Raw genomic sequence first — 19,064 nt, forward strand, 5'->3', positions numbered from 1 at the left:
AACTTGAGTATTAGCATCATGCAGCAGAATCATTCTGTTTGTGAGGGCTTCATCTCAGCATCTCTCTCTCTCTCTCCTTCTATCTCTCATCTAAACCCAGCCCTGGACTGACAACGCTCCTCATGGATTTTTGTAGGTCACCAGCTCCTTGTATAATACAAAAAACGGGTGGAAGTTGATGAAAATTGGCTGGTAATTTAACTGGAAAAATGTCCAAACAAAAACCAATCACCTGAACACAGGGTGAGGAGAGAAGTGTGCAAAGCAGGGATTCTGAACCTGCCTGTGTATTGCTTGTGTCACTGGGCATTCTGCAGGCTATGATCCTCAGGCTTATTGATAAAGTGCTTCTTTCAACCTGTTAAATTGATCGATTGGGGAACTCCTGTGGGAAGTTAACATGGTTCTACATCAGGACTGTTTCACCAACAAACATCAATTGGGAGAGCCAACCTCATATTTCAAAATTTAAAGAGTGACTGACAAGGTGAAAGGAGCGACTTCAAACGCTTTGTCCTTGGATGGCAGAAGGGAAGGATGCACCTTGACAGATCGCATTCATTCTTTGCTGCCTTGTGTCGGAAGAATACTCAATGAGCTTAACATTTCCCAGCTAAATGACAGCGCAGTAATTCCACTTAAAGAGGTACTCACGCCAAAAGTGTCTCCCTCGGGCTTGTGGGTTACACTGACTGGAGGACCCGTTGTCACTTCAAATGACGGAACTGGAAAATGAGATCACATGGTTACCCGGAGTACCAAATAATCAAGCAAGTGCTCACAAACAACCTCAAACGCAGCTCGGAACCCCGTCCCTAAAGGTTCCCTTGCTCGCAGTAATGTTTCTTCAGTAACAGACAGGGCAACTCAGGGCACTGGACTATTAACAGAGGCTCGGTAGCTGGACTGAACCCAAGTGGCTTCTCTTCGAAGCCAGGGTTTGGATTGAATCCAAGTATGTAATTCACACACAGATGTGCAGTATTACTGATAATAATTGGAAGTTTTGATAAATAGTTCCGACAGGGGCTGGCTCATTTATATCCTGAGTGCCTCTCCCCAGGTAGTGTGTTATTATATCGGACCATACAGGGCGAAGCGTTCAAGATGCAGGTCTTCACACTAATTAGGTGATTATTGACAACAAATCAGACAAAAAGTCAGGCAATCTCGAGGCGATTTGAAAGGACTCCTTCATTTATCAGGAAATTACTGTCTCATTTGGCATGCATAGGTCAGATATAGCATGGATTAGATACAGATTAAAGTTTCCTCTGCACTGTCCCCTCAAACACTCCCAGGTCAGGTACAGCAGGGATTAGATACAGAATAAAGCTTTCTCTACACTGTTCCATCAAACACTCCCAGGTCAGGTACAGCAGGGATTAGATACAGAATAAAGCTCTCTCTGCACTGTCCCCTCAAACACTCCCAGGTCAGGTACAGCAGGGATTAGATACAGAATAAAGCTCCCTCTACACTGTTCCATCAAACACTCCCAGGTCAGGTACAGCAGGGATTAGATACAGATGAAAGCTCCCTCTGCACTGTTCCATCAAACACTCCCAGGTCAGGTACAGCAGGGATTAGATACAGAATAAAGCTCCCTCTACACTGTTCCATCAAACACTCCCAGGTCAGGTACAGCAGGGATTAGATACAGAATAAAGCTCTCTCTGCACTGTCCCCTCAAACACTCCCAGGTCAGGTACAGCAGGGATTAGATACAGATGAAAGCTCCCTCTGCACTGTTCCATCAAACACTCCCAGGTCAGGTACAGCAGGGATTAGATACAGATGAAAGCTCCCTCTGCACTGTCCCATTAAACACTCCCAGGTCAGGTACAGCAGGGATTAGATACAGATGAAAGCTCCCTCTGCACTGTCCCATTAAACACTCCCAGGGCAGCTACAGAATGGGTTAGATACTGTTCTGTTTGTACGCTGCCTAACTGTGCACATGCTGTTCCTTTATACAAGTGTCCTCCTGCCAAACACTCGCTAAACGTTCTGTGTTTTACAAACTACGAATATGCTTTTTGCTTTTCCCCTCTCTCTCCACAGCTGGCTTATCGGCATTTCAATGGATACCGTGAATGATCTTTCTTCTGTAAACCAGCGGGAAGTGCATCTGACTGACAAGGGAAGGGAACTTCACCCTGCACAACTAGCCTTCCTTCCCTCCTTCCCCAGAGAGCGAGCCACTGGTTAATAGAAGGAATTATAGGAAGTGGAGTTAACCCAACCAGTTATCAAGTCCTAATGGTAGGGGCCTGGCACCAAGGCACACAGCAGCCCCCTTGAGTAGGGAGTGGTGTGGAAGTCTTAGGAAACAACTTGGGAAAACTGTAAACCAGTTTAAGAGCGTCATCTCACTCTCTCACATGTGCACTCTTCTACATTCTTGTCAGTTACTTGAACTTGGTACAGGTTAAACCTCTCTGGTCCGGAAACATCGGTGGTTCGGAACTGGTGCTTTGCTTGGGTGGCGTCCGTGTTTCCTGCGCTTCCGCAACATTTGTTTATGTTCGGCCGGCTGTCCTGGCTCTCAGTATTCTGTGCTATTATTTAGCACAAGAAGATAGCCCAGGAGAGCGGTGAGCAGCATGCTACAGGTACCGGTAAGCCTAGGCGAGGCATATGTTTATGAAGGGTGTATCGGTACAGTCATATACTGCCCTCCCGTGGTTTGGAAAATTCTCTGTTTTGGCACCGGTCAGGTCCCGAGGGTGCCGGACCACAGAGGTCCAACCTGTATATAACATTACTTATGTTCATTTATTAAAGGGTCACTGTCTTCATGACCATGTGATCGGTAACCTTTTTTATATTGTACAACGTAAAATGGCATGCATCAACAAATCATTATGCCCCTGCTGCGCGATGGAAATGGAGCCCATTTAATAATTAATAGTTTTGCTGTAACACTTTGTCATATCATGACCTCTGTGCCTCGGCGCACAGAGTGACGCAACACGTAGCCTCTCTGAAGCCTGCTCCTCACTGACATCAATTCTCTTGAAAGCACAAAGAGGGTACAGTCCAAGCTTAGTAACAACCAGATACTTACTATAAAAAGGGTTCTCCTGGATTTCTGCAGAGAGGAAACAGAAAAGGAAAATCATTAGTGCGAAAAAAACAGGCTGGGTGATTTAGCTCCTGGGTTCATGCTGACGGGCTGCAGTGTGAAGCTGTGGTTAGCTCAAGAGCTAAATCTGTCAACATGCACAGGAGCATAAATTTATTACCACCTGCACATTGAGGTCCTCCATTTTACATACTGTGGCTCTCAGGGTACTACCACAGAGAAGCTGAATTTGTCACAGACGGGCTAGGATGTTCGGCCAACCTGCTGGGCCAAGGTCCTTCCACTGATATGCCCACTCAATCTTTTAATACAATCCGATCTGGAGACAGCGAGCTTTTAATTCAGAATTTTTTTTTTCCTTTTCCAAACGTCCCTGTCACAGCTCTTAGACCAGTGCCATCAGGAAGCTGCCCCTGACACACAAACATTTCGGGAAGCAAAGACAGATCCATGAAATATGCCTTGGGTTGGAGTGTCCCTTAATCCACGCCCAACCTTTCCTGTATTTTGTTACAGATAGCTTGCATGGGAGTTTTTATAGCAATGCTTAAGCTGCCACTGAACGTTCCTATTGGTCTGTAAAGAACCAAGAGGGTTCTTGCTGGCTGGCATTGCTATTATTCAAGCCGAGATGCAGAATTAGGAAGGTTACCAGAAGACTTTATTAACTAGAGTACTGTCTGACTCCAATCTAACAGCCTCCATTATTGCTTCATGGGTTCTTTGCTTAAGAATTCGTAGCTACAGAGTTGCTGTAAACAACTAGTTGGCTTATTAGCAAAGGTTTAACAATGAAACTGAACACTACCAGTTCATCCACCAGGCTCACAACTGCCACTCACAGTGCAACTGCTCCACAGCTATTTTAAATTATACTATTAGAAAACCTAACAAATTAAATCACTATTTGGATTACGGGGAGCGATTATGCACTCCAGTCCCTCCGGCGCTCACCTCTCGCAGAAGGCCGCGAGCGTAACAGTGGACACGTGTGCTCCATCTCCAGGGACACCCTGGCGCGAATGTAACCACAAAAGAGAGGCAGGCAGTTGGGCTGAACAACCCCCTCGACCGCCCGCTGCCTGGACCTATTAATGGCCACCTTAGCCAGACCCAGGAGCAGTCCTACAAGGAGGCCCTCCAACCTGCCCGCTCCTCTCCGCACAGGGTGCCCAAAGATCAGGAGTGTGGGACTGAAGAGCAGCCAGAAATCAAGGAGCAGCCCCTTCAAATATTGGAAGAGGGGCTGCAACCTCGCACACTGTATAAAAATGCGGAACACGGACTCCTCCAGACCGCAGAAAATACAGGCGGCCTGGGAGTCCGTGAACCGACTTAAAAACTTATTGCACGGGACTGCTCCGTGCACCACCCTCCCGGCCAAATCCCCAATAAATAAAGGGAGGACTCCCGCATAGAGAGCACTCCATTGGGGATCCCCGCCTTCTCTGGACGGCAAAATGCCGTCCACAACTATTTTAAGTTGTAACTTAAATCAAGTGCCTCTTGATTAAAGGGGGAGGCACACTCCAAAAACTTTTCAAGTGCCCCCTTGGTTTGTTTTTGAGGGCACTAAAACACAAATTATACAAGTGCCCCCTGGCTAAAGGTAGGGGGGAGGGGGCACTAAAATCGACAACTTAAACAAATTAAGTTTCAGACATTAAACTCAAATTAAAATGTGGTTTAGAAATGTGATTCGAACTCATGCCTCCTGAGGAGACTATGAGCGAAATCCAGCTGTTTCAACCACTCGGCCATTCTGCCTATTAAATGTTTCTGCCCGATTAGCCTGTGAGCATGCTCACAGATGCATACATTATAATTATGTTTCCGTCTGCGGCTGAATGGAATGTTCCATCAAGTGGGGGGGGGGGGGGCGAGGGGGTGGGGAAGGGGGGAGAACCTGGCACTGCCCATCCCAGCACACCTCCTGTTGATCCATCACCTTTCACTGTAAGGCTGTGGCCTAGGTGATTGCTCCCTCTCCGTCAGCTCACAAAATAAGAAGGAACAAGTGGATATAAAAAAAACACGATTGCTGGACAAGCATAGCAAAGAAGCAAGCATCAGAAAAAGAAAATATGGAGTTATGCCTGAGTGGAGTGGGCTTAGCGCTCAGATAACACATTCCCCAGACACAAAGTACAGGAAAACTGTACACCGGATCTCCTCTCCTCCCCCATTCTATTGCCCTGGAATTTCCCCCAAGGATAGCGCAGTGCATGCATCTACAACACGGGCAGGTCATTCAGTGGGGTGGGGTGGGGGGGGTGGGGGGTGCTTCCAGCCTTCCCGACCCACTTTCCTTTGGTTTGCCAAAGGGGTTCAGACATGGGGGCTCGGGACACAGGGGCCCAGGACATGGTGGGCTCGGGACACGGGCAGTTCGGACACAGGGGGCTCGGGACACGGGGGGTCGGACACTGGGGGCTCGGACATGGGGGCTCGGGACACGGGGAGTTCGGACACGGGGGGCTCGGGACACGGGGGGCTCAGGACAGGGGGGGCTCAGGACAGGGGGATAGTGTGACAGTGGGGATGGTGTGACAGTGAGACGGTGTGACAGTGGGGACGGTGTGACAGTGGGGACGGTGTGACAGTGGGGACGGTGTAACAGTGGGGACGGTGTGACAGTGGAGATGGTGTGACAGTGGGGTGGTGTGACAGTGGGGTGGTGTGACAGTGGAGATGGTGTGACAGTGGGATGGTGTGACAGTGGGGATGGTGTGACAGTGGGGTGGTGTGACAGTGGGATGGTGTGACAGTGGGGATGATGTGACAGTGGGGATGGTGTGACAGTGGGGATGGTGTGACAGTGGGGTAGTGTGACAGTGGGGTGGTGTGACAGTGGAGATGGTGTGACAGTGGGATGGTATGACAGTGGGGATGTGTGACAGTGGGGTGGTGTGACAGTGGGATGGTGTGACAGTGGGGATGGTGTGACAGTGGGGATGGTGTGACAGTGAGATGGTGTGACAGTGAGATGGTGTGACAGTGGGGATGGTGTGACAGTGGAGATGGTGTGACAGTGGAGATGGTGTGACAGTGGGGTGGTGTGACAGTGGAGATGGTGTGACAGTGGGATGGTGTGACAGTGGGGTGGTGTGACAGTGGGATGGTGTGACAGTGGGGATGGTGTGACAGTGGGGATGGTGTGACAGTGGGGATGGTGTGACAGTGAGATGGTGTGACAGTGAGATGGTGTGACAGTGAGATGGTGTGACAGTGGAGATGGTGTGACAGTGGAGATGGTGTGACAGTGGGGATGGTGTGACAGTGGGGATGGTGTGACAGTGGGGATGGTGTGACAGTGGGGATGGTGTGACAGTGGGGATGGTGTGACAGTGGGATAGTGTGACGTGGGGATGGTGTGACAGTGAGATGGTGTGACAGTGGGGATGGTGTGACAGTGGGGATGGTGTGACAGTGGGGATGGTGTGACAGTGAGACGGTGTGACAGTGGGGACGGTGTGACAGTGGAGACGGTGTGACAGTGGGGACGGTGTGACAGTGAGATGGTGTGACAGTGGGGATGGTGTGACAGTGGGGATGGTGTGACAGTGGGATAGTGTGACGTGGGGATGGTGTGACTGTGAGATGGTGTGACAGTGAGATGGTGTGACAGTGAGATAGTGTGACAGTGGGGATGGTGTGACAGTGGGAATGGTGTGACAGTGGGGATGGTGTGACAGTGGGGATGGTGTGACAGTGGGGATGGTGTGACAGTGGGGTGGTGTGACAGTGGGGTGGCGTGACAGTGGGGTGGTGTGACAGTGGAGATGGTGTGACAGTGGGATGGTGTGACAGTGGGGATGGTGTGACAGTGGGATCGTGTGACAGTGGGATGGTGTGACAGTGGGACGGTGTGACAGTGGGATGGTGTGACAGTGGGATGGTGTGACAGTGGGATGGTGTGACAGTGGGATGGTGTGACAGTGGGATGGTGTGACAGTGGGATGGTGTGACAGTGGGGATGGTGTGACAGTGAGATGGTGTGACAGTGAGATGGTGTGACAGTGAGATGGTGTGACAGTGGGGATGGTGTGACAGTGGGGATGGTGTGACAGTGGGGATGGTGTGACAGTGGGGATGGTGTGACAGTGGGGTGGTGTGACAGTGGGGTGGTGTGATAGTGGGGATGGTGTGACAGTGAAATGGTGTGACAGTGCGGATGGTGTGACAGTGCGGATGGTGTGACAGTGCGGATGGTGTGACAATGGGGTGGTGTGACAGTGGGTGGTGTGACAGTGGGGATGGTGTGACAGTGGGATGGTGTGACAGTGGGGTGGTGTGACAGTGGGGTGGTGTGACAGTGGGATGGTGTGACAGTGGGATGGTGTGACAGTGGGATGGTGTGACAGTGGGATGGTGTGACAGTGGGATGGTGTGACAGTGGGATGGTGTGACAGTGAGATGATGTGACAGTGAGATGGTGTGACAGTGGGGATGGTGTGACAGTGGGGATGATGTGACAGTGGGGTGGTGTGACAGTGGGGTGGTGTGATAGTGGGGATGGTGTGACAGTGAAATGGTGTGACAGTGCGGATGGTGTGACAGTGGGGTGGTGTGACAGTGGGTGGTGTGACAGTGGGGATGGTGTGACAGTGGGGATGATGTGACAGTGGGGTGGTGTGACAGTGGGATGGTGTGACAGTGGGATGGTGTGACAGTGGGGATGGTGTGACAGAGAGATGGTGTGACAGTGGGGATGGTGTTACAGTGGGGATGGTGTGACAGTGGGGATGGTGTGACAGTGGGGATGTGACAGAAAGATGGTGTGACAGAAAGATGGTGTGACAGAAAGATGGTGTGACAGAAAGATGGTGTGACAGAAAGATGGTGTGACAGTGAGATGGTGTGACAGTGAGATGGTGTGACAGTGAGATGGTGTGACAGTGAGATGGTGTGACAGTGGGGATGGTGTGACAGTGGGGATGGTGTGACAGTGGGGATGGTGTGACAGTGGGATAGTGTGACGTGGGGATGGTGTGACAGTGAGATGGTGTGACAGTGAGATGGTGTGACAGTGAGATGGTGTGACAGTGGGGATGGTGTGACAGTGGGGATGGTGTGACAGTGAGATGGTGTGACAGTGGAGACGGTGTGACAGTGGGGACGGTGTGACAGTGGGGTGGTGTGACAGTGGAGATGGTGTGACAGTGGGATGGTGTGACAGTGGGATGGTGTGACAGTGGGATGGTGTGACAGTGGGATGGTGTGACAGTGAGATGGTGTGACAGTGGGGATGGTGTGACAGTGGGGATGGTGTGACAGTGGGGTGGTGTGACAGTGGGGTGGTGTGACAGTGGGGTGGTGTGACAGTGGGGTGGTGTGACAGTGAAATGGTGTGACAGTGAAATGGTGTGACAGTGAAATGGTGTGACAGTGCGGATGGTGTGACAGTGGGGTGGTGTGACAGTGGGTGGTGTGACAGTGGGGATGGTGTGACAGTGGGGATGATGTGACAGTGGGGATGATGTGACAGTGGGGTGGTGTGACAGTGGGGTGGTGTGACAGTGGGGTGGTGTGACAGTTGGGTGGTGTGACAGTGGGGATGGTGTGACAGTGGGGATGGTGTGACAGAGAGATGGTTTGACAGAGAGATGGTGTGACAGTGAGATGGTGTGACAGTGGGGACGGTATGACAGTGGGGACGGTGTGACAGTGGGGACGGTGTGACAGTGGGGACGGTGTGACAGTGAGATGGTGTGACAGTGGGGACGGTGTGACAGTGGGGACGGTGTGACAGTGGGGACGGTGTGACAGTGAGATGATGTGACAGTGAGATGGTGTGACAGTGGGGACGGTGTGACAGTGGGGACGGTCTGACAGTGGGGATGGTGTGACAGTGAGATGGTGTGACAGTGAGATGGTGTGACAGTGGGGATGGTGTGACAGTGGGGACGGTATGACAGTGGGGACGGTATGACAGTGGGGACGGTGTGACAGTGGGGATGGTGAGACAGTGGGGATGGTGAGACAGTGGGGTTGGTGTAACAGTGGGCTGGTGTCACTGTGATGACTGATGTGATAGTGAGGACGGGTATGCCACATGAAATCTGGACTCCTATCAAAATGCGTGTTGGAACAGCTCAGAAATTCTTATACAAGTTCTCAGAGGAATCAGCAATTGATGGAGACACGCTCCTCACAGTGTATTCTTTGATAGCAAAAGTAAATGCACAGGAGGTCAGTCAGTATCTGAAGAAGAAAGGAAGGGTATTGTTTCAGTTGCGACCTTTCATCAATCTTACAGGCTGAGACAGGAGAAATTATAATGGGGAATAAGGAAAACCAGAGAAATTAAACAAATACTTTGTATCTGTCGTCACAGAAGCAGACACAATAAACCTCCTGAAATAGTGGAGAACCAAGGGTCTAGCGAGAATGAGGAACTGAAAGAAATTAGTATTAGGAAAAAAAATAGTACTGGAGAAATTAATGGGACTGAAAGCCGATAAATCCCCTGGATCTGATGGCTTCCATCCTAGGGTTTTGAAAGAGGTGGCTATAGAGATAGTGGATGCATTGGTTGTCATCTTCCAAAATTCCATAGATTCTAGAACGGTTCCCATGGATTGGAAGATAGCAAATGTAACCCCGCTATTTAAAAAAGGAGGGAGAGAGAAAACTGGGAACTACAGACAAGTTAGTCTGATATCATTACTACGGAAAATGCTAGACTCTGTTATTAAGGACGTGGTGACAGGGCACTTAGAAAATAATAAGAGAATTGGGCAGAGTCAAGACGGATTTATGAAAGGGAAATCATGTTTGACAAATCTGAGTTTTTTGAGATTGTAACTAGCAGAATAGATAAGGGGGAATCAGTGGATGGGGTGTATTTGGATTTTCAGAAGGCATTCGATAAGATGCCACACAAAGGTTATGAAACAAAATTAGGGATCATAGGATTGGGGGTAATATTACTAGCATGGATTGAGGATTGGTTAATGGACAGAAAACTAAGAGTAGGAATTAATGGGTCATTTTCAGATTGGCAGGCTGTAACTAGTGGGGTACCACAAGGATTGGTGCTTGGGCCCCAGCTATTCACAATCTAAATCAATGATTTGAATGAGGGGACCAAATGTAATATATTCAATTTTGCTGATGATACAGAGCTAGGTGGGAATGTAAGTGTGAGGAGGATGCAAAGAGACTTCAACGGGATATAGACAGGCTAAGTGAGTGGGCAAGAACATGGCAGTTGGAATATAATGTGGAGAAACGTGAAGTTATCCACTTTGGTAGGAAAAATAGAAAAGGAGAGTATTTTTTTAAATGGTGAGAAATTGGGAAATGTTGGTGTTCAGAGGGACCTGGGTGACCTTGTACACGAATCACTTCAAGTTAACATGCAGGTACAGCAAGCAATTAAGAAAGCAAATGGTATGTTGGCCTTTACTACAAGAGGATTTGAGTAATGATGACATACTACAATTATATAGGGCCCTGATGGGCACCTGGAGTATTGTGTACAGTTTTTTCTCCCTACCGAATGAAGGATATATTTACCATAAAGGGAGTGCAATGAAGGTTCGCCAGACTGATTCCTGGGATGGGGGGATTGTCCTATGAGGAGAGATTGAGTAGACTAGACCTATATTCTCCAAAGTTTAGAAGAATGAGAGGTAATCTCATTGAAACATACAAAATGCTTAGAGGGCTTGACAGGGTAGATGTAGGGAGGATGTTTCCCCTGGCTGGGGAGTCGAGAACCAGGGGTCACAGTCTCAGAATAAGGGGTCGGTCATTTAGGACTGAGATGAGGAGAAATTTCTTCACTCAGAGGATGATGAATCTTTGGAATTCTCTACCCCAGCTGTGGATGCTCAGTCTTTGAGTATATTCAAGAAAGAGATTGATAGATTTTGTGATATTAAGGGGATCAAGGGATATGGGGACAGCGCAGGAAAGTGGAGTTGAGGTAGAAGATCAGCCATGATCTTATTGAATGGTTGAGCAGGCTCGAGAGGTTGAATGGCCTACTCCTGTTCCTAATTCTTATGTTCTTGTGTTCTTATCAGCTCTGACAAAGTGTCCCGACCCTGACGTTTTCTCTTTCAGATTTAGATACTTATTCACAAATCTTTGAAGGTGGCAGGGCAAGTTAAGAAAACATATAGGAGACTTGGCTTTGTAAATAGGGGCATTGAATACAAAAAGAAGGAAGTCATACTTCAGTACCCATACCTCTGGAGCCTCTTATCAACAAGAGCAGACATTGATGACGAGATTCAACACCACCTCCAGTGCACCAATGTAGCCTTCGGCCGCCTGAGGAAAAGAGTGTTTGAAGACCAGGCCCTCAAATCTGCCACCAAGCGCTTGGTCTACAGGGCTGTAGTTATACCCGCCCTCCTGTATGGCCCAGAGACCATGTACAGTAGACACCTCAAGTCGCTGGAGAAATACCGCCAACGATGCCTCCGCAAGATCCTACAAATCCCCTGGGAGGACAGACGCATCAACATTAGTGTCCTCATCCAGGCCAACATCCCCAGCATTGAAGCACTGACCACATTCGATCAGCTCCGCTGGGCAGGCCACATTGTCTGCATGCCAGACACGAGACTCCAAAAGCAAGCGCTCTACTCGGAACTAAACCTTTACAACTCTCTGGTTAGGCCTCAGCTGGAGTATTGTGTTCAACTCTGGGCACCACACTTTAAGCAGTATGTCAAGACCCTGGAGAGGGTACAGAGGAGGTTTACCAGGATGGTACCAGGGGTGAGGGAGTTTAGTTATGGCGAGATCGTTGAAGCTGGAGAGATTGTTCTCCTTAGAGGGTAAAAAGGGAGACCTAATAAAGGCACTCGAAATTTTGAGGGGTTTTGATAGAGCATGCAGGGAGAAACTATTTCCTCTGGCAAGTGGGTCTGTAGCCAGGGGTCACAGATTTAAAATAAATAGTAAAACAACTCGAGGGGAAATGAAGAGAAATGTCTTCACACAGAGGGTTGTTATGATCTGGAACGCATTGCCTGAAAGGGTGGTGGAATCAGATTCCATAGGAATTTTCAAAAGGCAATTAAGAACGTAAGAAATGGGAGCCGGAGTAGGCCATAAGGCCCCTTGAGCCTGTTCTGCAATTCAATAAAATCGTGGCTGACCTTCGACCTCAACTCCACCTTCCCGAAATATCCCCATTTCCCTTGATTCCCTTCGAGTTCAAAAATATACCGATCTCAACCTAGAATATACTTAACGACTCAAAAATCCGAAGATTCACAACCCTCTGAGTGAAACTGAACATGTATTTGAAGAGGACTAATTATGAGGAAAAAGCTGGAGTGTGTGTCTAAATTGGATAGCTCTTTCAAAGGGCCAGCACAGGCATGGCAGGATGAATGGCCTCCTCCTGTGCTGTGATTCTATGATTCTAACTGGCCTGCAGTGCGTTTGCAGCATTGTCTGTGTTTGGTTGAGATTCCCAACATTCCTGCTTTTTATCTTTCCTCTTGGGCCGGCTTCTCTTTACCAGAAAAATAGACGATGAACCGAGCATTTCAATCAGCCGGGGTCCCGTCATTAACAGAGGTGAAAACGAGCATGAAAATCATTCAGAGAATGAAAATTAAACAGCAGGATTGTGAATTATAAAGGGCAGGATTCTATCATAAATGATAAACTAATGCAATTGAAAGTTACAATTACAATCTGCACAGCTGTGAACATTAAAACAATTCAAATTAAATGAATTAAGATGGAGCTGCTTTGCCTGGATTTTATTTGCTGATGCATTGTACTTCAACTGTCTCTGTGAGGCACCAGCTTTGTTTGAATATCAGATAGGATCTTTGTGTTTTCATTAAAACACGTAACAAGCAGCTGACTTAGTGCACACAAGCACTGGACTGGATTTCTCTTATCCTTGCACTTATCACATCCAGAATTGATTGCTCTAACTCTCTTCTCGCTGACTGGCTCTCTCATCCTCCGCAAACCCCAACTGGCCCAAAGCTCTGCTGCTCCTGTGCTATTGCACACTAGGTCCCTCTCACCCATCACCCCGTCTTTACTGACCTACACTTGCTCTGCATCCCCCAATGCTTCCAATTCAAAACCCTTGCCTTCCTCTTCAAAGTTATCCTGTCCTTACATCTCCTTGCCTCTGCAACCTCCTCAGCCACGGTTCCGATCTTACCCCCTTCAGTCCTGTGGTCTCTTAAGCACTCCTCCCGCAGCCCCCCGCCCCACCATTGGTCACAGAGCATTCAGCTGCTCGATCTGCTCATCGGAATTCATTGCTAAAACCCTCCACTTCCCTGTCCTCCTTTAAAAACCCTCTCAAAACCCACCTTTTTGACTGAGTCACCTCATCGAATCTCTTTCCTGTGACACAGTGTCAGTTCCCCTTATTATTTCTTTGTAAAATCACCTTGGGATGCCTTGTACGTTAAACACACTAAATAGTTGCCAGTTGTTGTTAGGGCAACAGGGACCTTCCTGAGCATAAATATCGAAACAATTCTCGCAGAGTCTCATCTGCCACACACGGGGATAGTAAATATTCCCAACTCTCAGCACACGAGACTAACAATAAATCAGTAAAATCAACTAAACGCGAGGGTTACCAATCCTCCAGGATTGTCCTGGAGTCTCTGGGAGTTAAAGACCAACCTCCAGAAAGCTGCAGAGAGCAACCAAGATCACTGGAGCTCTAAAATGAAGTGTTTTTTTCTTTGTTTCTTTGAACCTCTAATTATTAGATACAAAAATATTGGAAGTAGGGGAAAAAGGACAAACAGGAATCATCCAATCGGGTAACAAAGAGCTGTTCACTCTTCGATTGGCCTGCAAAGGCAGCATTTCGTGAGGAGCAACATGGCAGGCAACCAATCGCAGGAGCATGGGGGCGGGGCTGTTGGAGACAAGGAGGCCATTTTATGAAATCTCCCAGAACACGTCCAAACTGAGTTGACAATCCTTCCAAACACATTCATCAGTCTTTACATTGGAAAAGCTTAGTGGTAAAGCATTGGCTGGTTAATGATGGTGCTTCCAGCAGTCATTCCCCACACACTCGGGCTGCATTTTTGGGTCTTCTGCGTGCCGTTTTTCTGCGCGCCGGAGCAGCGGCACTGGCGGCGGTGTGGTGCTCTGGGCTTCCAGTGCCCCGCGGCGATCCTCGGGTCCGGTTTTGCGGTGGCGCGAAGCAGCACCACCCGGAAGAGCTGCGCCCGGTGTTGTGACACCGGTGCGGATTTGGACTATTGCCAACCCGTCCGCCTGGAAGTCCGCCTTGCAGCGACCGCCTGGGAAATCAGAGCGGTCCAACCATCCTGACAGCGGAGAGCTCGGTAATGGACTCCTAAGGTAAGTGTGATTGTTTTTCCTTTTAATTTCTTTTGCGATTTGTGTTGTGGTAGCGTGGGCAATGTTTTGGGAATGTTTTTGTCGGTATTTTTTGAGTTTCCTCCCCGTCCCCCCCCAGGCATCTCTCCCTGGCTGGCTCTTTAGCTCGAGAGTTTCCCACCCTTGCACCAAGAGAGGTGTACAACGCCTCCCTTAGCGCTGCGCCCCCTGACTCAGGGCCCAGCTGCCCAAACTTACCGACTCAGGCGCAAATTATTCCGGGGCGCTAACTTTCCCGCCCCACCGCCATTATCGCCCCGAAAACATCAAAGCCAAAAATACAGCCCAAGAATTATAAACACCCTGACCTCATGCCTACTTCATAATTCTTTAAATAACTGGTGGAAGCTTTCCCTCAACAATCAAAACTACAGCTTCCTTTGGTGTCAGCTGTGGCTCAGTGGGTAGCCTCTGAGTCAGAAGGTTGTGGATTCAAATCCCACTCCAGTACAAAAATCGAGGCTGACACTCCCAGTGCAGTGCTAAGGGAATGCAGATGAGATGTAAAACTGAGGCTCTCTCAGGTGGTGTAAAATATCCCACGGCACTATTGGAGTTATCCCCAGTGTCCTGGACAACATTTATCCCTCAATCAACATCACTAAAACAGATTATTTGATGATTATCACATCGCTGTTTGTGGGACCTTGTTGTACACAAATTGGCTGCCACATTTCCTATATTACAACAATGGCTACAGTTCAAAAAGTACTTCATTGGTTCTAGAACACTTTGAGACGTCTAGTGGTCGTGAAAGGCGCTATATAAATGCAAGTCTTTCTTTGATCATTGGTGCTTGCAGGTTGAAGATTAGCCAAGTCTGTTTCCACCAATGCAGAAATGCTGCAGCTCCTTCTGTAAAGCACACAGTGAATATAAAATGGATTTGGTGCAGCACATCCGCTGTTAACAAAACCAGGCCAAACAGACAGCTCTGCAGCACTGGCCGAGCATCAAGCTACAGGAATAAAAGGCTACAGGCTTTCCCCCCCCCCCCCTCACAGTTTAATCACTCAGTTTAGCACCAAAGCTCTGCATTGGCCTCTCATTTTTATGCAGTTCAGAAACCATGGAGATTCAGCACTTTCTTGATCACGGATTTGTACTCATCCTCACGAAGTGCTGGCCTTCCCTGGAGACAACTCTGTGCTTTTCTCCAGGTGCGTGTTATTTGTCACAGTCCCCAGACAATCTCGGTCCTCTCAGTCAGAGCGATGTTGCAGTTATACCGCAGTTACATCCTGCACAAGTGCCCTTTTTCTTCCAGGGTTACCTCCAGCGGGGTTATAGGGAGCGGGCAGGGAAGTGGACCGAAGTCCGTGAGTGGGTCAGCTATGATCATATTAAATGGCGGAGCAGGCTCGAGTCGTCGTATGGCCTACTCCTATTTCTTATGTTCTTATGGCATAAGTACAATGAAAACAACTCTTGACCAGAAATCTGGTCATTATATACATTACAGTGACAAAGAGTCAGTTCACTCTCCGATTGGCATACAAAGGCAGTGCTTCGTGAGAGCAACATGTCAGGCAACCAATAGCAGGAGCATGGGTACGGGGCTGTTGGAAAGAAGGAGGCCATTTTATGAGGAGCTGGAAAGTGGGATTAGTCTGGATAGCTCTTTGTTGGCCGGCGTGGACACGATGGCCTTCTTCTGTGCTGTAAATATCTATGATTCTATGAAAAGGACCCAGATAGATGCCTTGCTGTATGAGACACCAAACACCCGACCATGGTGGTCATTTCGCTGGGTGTCTTTGATAGGACGTGCCATAGATGCAAAGCACAGCGCTCCCAGTGTTAATACTTAGTTTGTGTTGTGTCTGGCCATGAGTGAATGAACCTGCCCATAAGACAAGCGATGCGTTTTCACCCAACCTTCCCCAGCACTGCATTATAAATGGGGCAACTTGCACCAATGGGAACTGACTCAGTGGATGAAAATAACGGGCCGAGTTTTATGGTAGAAATAATGGTGCGGCTAACGGTGCTCACCGCTATTTATGTGGAAATCTGACAGCAACTTCTGATGACCGCACATGCGCAGTTAAATGCGGAGATCGGAAAATTATCATTCGCGATGCCCAGCTCCTCCAAAAGCTGCACGATACCAGTATCTCGCCAAGAGACGCACCATGCAAATGGCTGAAGTTGCTGTATACGCACTGATAGATACGCACTACACTCACCGGAAAAAGTTAGGGCTTGTCCATTTCTCTTAGGCAGTCACTCGGAGTTGAGGATGACTTGCTTCCACACTAACATGAGTTTTAATGCGGCTGATGAGTCCGATGGATCTACAGCCTCGGTCACAGGTGGGGCAGGTGGTGACTTCAGAGACTGAACTCCAAGTCATAGTCAACATCTTCACTGAGGCGTACGAATGTATGGGCGTTACACTAAGCATCTGCAAGACAAAAGTCCTCCACCAATCTGACCCTGCCACACAGCACTGCCCCCCAAGTTATCACGATCCACGACGCGGCCCTGGACAATGTGGACCACTTCCCATACCTCGGGAGCCGATTATCAGCAAGGGCAGACATCGACGACGAGGTTCAACACTGCCTCCAGTGCACCAGCGCAGCCTTCGGCCGCCTGAGGAAAAGAGTGTTCGAAGATCAGACCCTCAAATCTGTTACCAAGTTCATGATCTACAGGGCTGTAGTGATACCCACCCTCCTATATGGCTCGGAGATGTGAATCATATACAGTAGGCACCTCAAATCGTTGGAGAAATACCACCAACGATGTCTCCGTAAGATCCTGCAAATCCCCTGGGAGGACAGACGCACCAACTCGATCAGGCCAACATCCCCAGCATCGAAGCACTGACCACGCTCGACCAGCTCAATTGGGCTGACCACATTGCTCGCATGCCTGACACAAGACTCCCAAAGCAAGCGCTCTACTCGGAACTCCTACACGGAAAGCATGCCCAAGGTGGGCAGAGGAAACATTTCAAGGACACCCTCAAAGCCTCCTTGATAAAATGCAACATCCCCACTGACACCTGGGAGTCCCTGGTCAGAGACCGCCCTAGGTGGAGGAAGAGCATCCGGGAGGGCACTGAGCACCTCGCGTCTCATCACCGAGAGCATGCAGAAAACAGGCGCAGGCAGTGGAAGGAGCATACGGCAAACAAGTCCCACCCACCCTTTCCTTCAATAACTGTCTGTCCCCACCTGTGACAGAGACTACAATTCCCGTAATGGACTGTTCCGTCACCTAAGAACTCACTTTTGGAGTGGAAGCAAGTTTTCCTCGATTTTGAGGGACTGCCTATGATGATGAGGTGGTAGTTGAAGGGGCGGGTGGGTGGGGTGCTTGGTTTTTCGTACGCTCCTTCCGCTATTTGTACTTGACCACCGCGTGCTCCTGATGAAGAGACTCAAAGTGTTCAACACCTTCCCAAATGCTTCTTCTGCATTTTGAGCTGTCAAGGGCCAGGGATTCACAAGGTTCGGTGGGGATGTTACATCAGTGTAAGTACCCTTTTAATGGCATGGTAAGTGTTAATTACTGTCAATAACCTCCCCGATACTGACATTTCACTTTTACAAGTGTGGAGTCTCGTTCCTTCAGATTTTAATTTCTGTTGCCGATTTAAAATAATAAAAAAATGTAACTAACTGTTTTTTTTGCTTTATTCTTTGTCTCTTTTTTCTCTCTCTCTCTTAATTCAATCTGTATTTCCCTCACTTAATTTTTCTTTCTGTACCTGATTTGACATTGAATTCAATATTCTAACTGACACTTCCTGGTTTAGACTCTGCGCTGCTCAGTAACGACCCTTCAATCTGATTGGTTAAGGAGATTCACTGTTGTTTTCCTTGTTCACACAGGTCCCAGATCCCCTGTAGAGGGTGCCATACTTTTTAGATGATTGGTTGACTGGAACATCCAATGCCCCTAGAAAGTCTCTGGGCAAGTGCTAGTCTCACCAAAATCCAGCCCGTTATAAAAATGGGAACAACACAACTCACGTTGGTGCGCCTGCACATTCCAATGCCGAGGACAAGACCACACCCCTCAGAGGTTCACCTGTTTCAGATGCTAATAAACCTGTTGTTTCTGTTTTTGTTGCAGCTTTCTGATATACAAAGTTTTCCTGTTCACGACGTCCCTTAGCTGTGATTCACTCCCTCCTAGTGGCGTGGATCTCATCTTTGTACATGACCTTCCCCAATGCCATTACTGAGATCATGCTCAATGATCACACGCTACAAGTTGATGTCCTGGCAGCAAGAGACATGAGAGTAATTTTGCTCGTAATAATCAGGAAGAACATCATCATGGGTGACCTGCTTCCACTAGACTGCGGATGTTTAAGTAGACATCGCTCAAATACCCATGTTCCTCCATCGTCCTGTTAATGAGCAATAGGATTCTTAGAATAATAAGAGGCCAGGAGTTTTTGAGCCCACGAAACATGTTCAAAACAGGCACCAAGGCCGCTGTTTATTTACAGATTCTGTCTCCATCGACTAATTCCTGTTGCTTATCAGTACGTGCTCACGATGGCTCAGATGGTAGAAATCACATCTCTTGAATCAGAAGGTTGAATCAAGCCGCACTCCAGCACTTGAGCGCGTTATTTAGTCTGACTGCA

The 19,064-nt window shown here is 48.5% G+C and overlaps 1 protein-coding gene across 2 annotated transcripts in view; it reads right to left on the bottom strand.

The window, feature by feature from the left end:
* LOC139227587 (NT-3 growth factor receptor-like) overlaps positions 1–19,064 on the bottom strand; it is a 636,555-nt gene that overhangs the window by 386,814 nt on the left and 230,677 nt on the right. For both annotated transcript variants that reach the window (XM_070858451.1, XM_070858450.1), the window contains exon 8: positions 655–725. In XM_070858451.1, coding sequence (XP_070714552.1) covers positions 655–725 — 71 coding nt within the window. The remainder of the gene's footprint in view (positions 1–654; positions 726–19,064) is intronic.

The sequence above is a fragment of the Pristiophorus japonicus genome, chromosome 17 (genome assembly GCF_044704955.1).
Source record: "Pristiophorus japonicus isolate sPriJap1 chromosome 17, sPriJap1.hap1, whole genome shotgun sequence".
In the NCBI taxonomy this organism is placed as follows: domain Eukaryota; kingdom Metazoa; phylum Chordata; class Chondrichthyes; family Pristiophoridae; genus Pristiophorus; species Pristiophorus japonicus.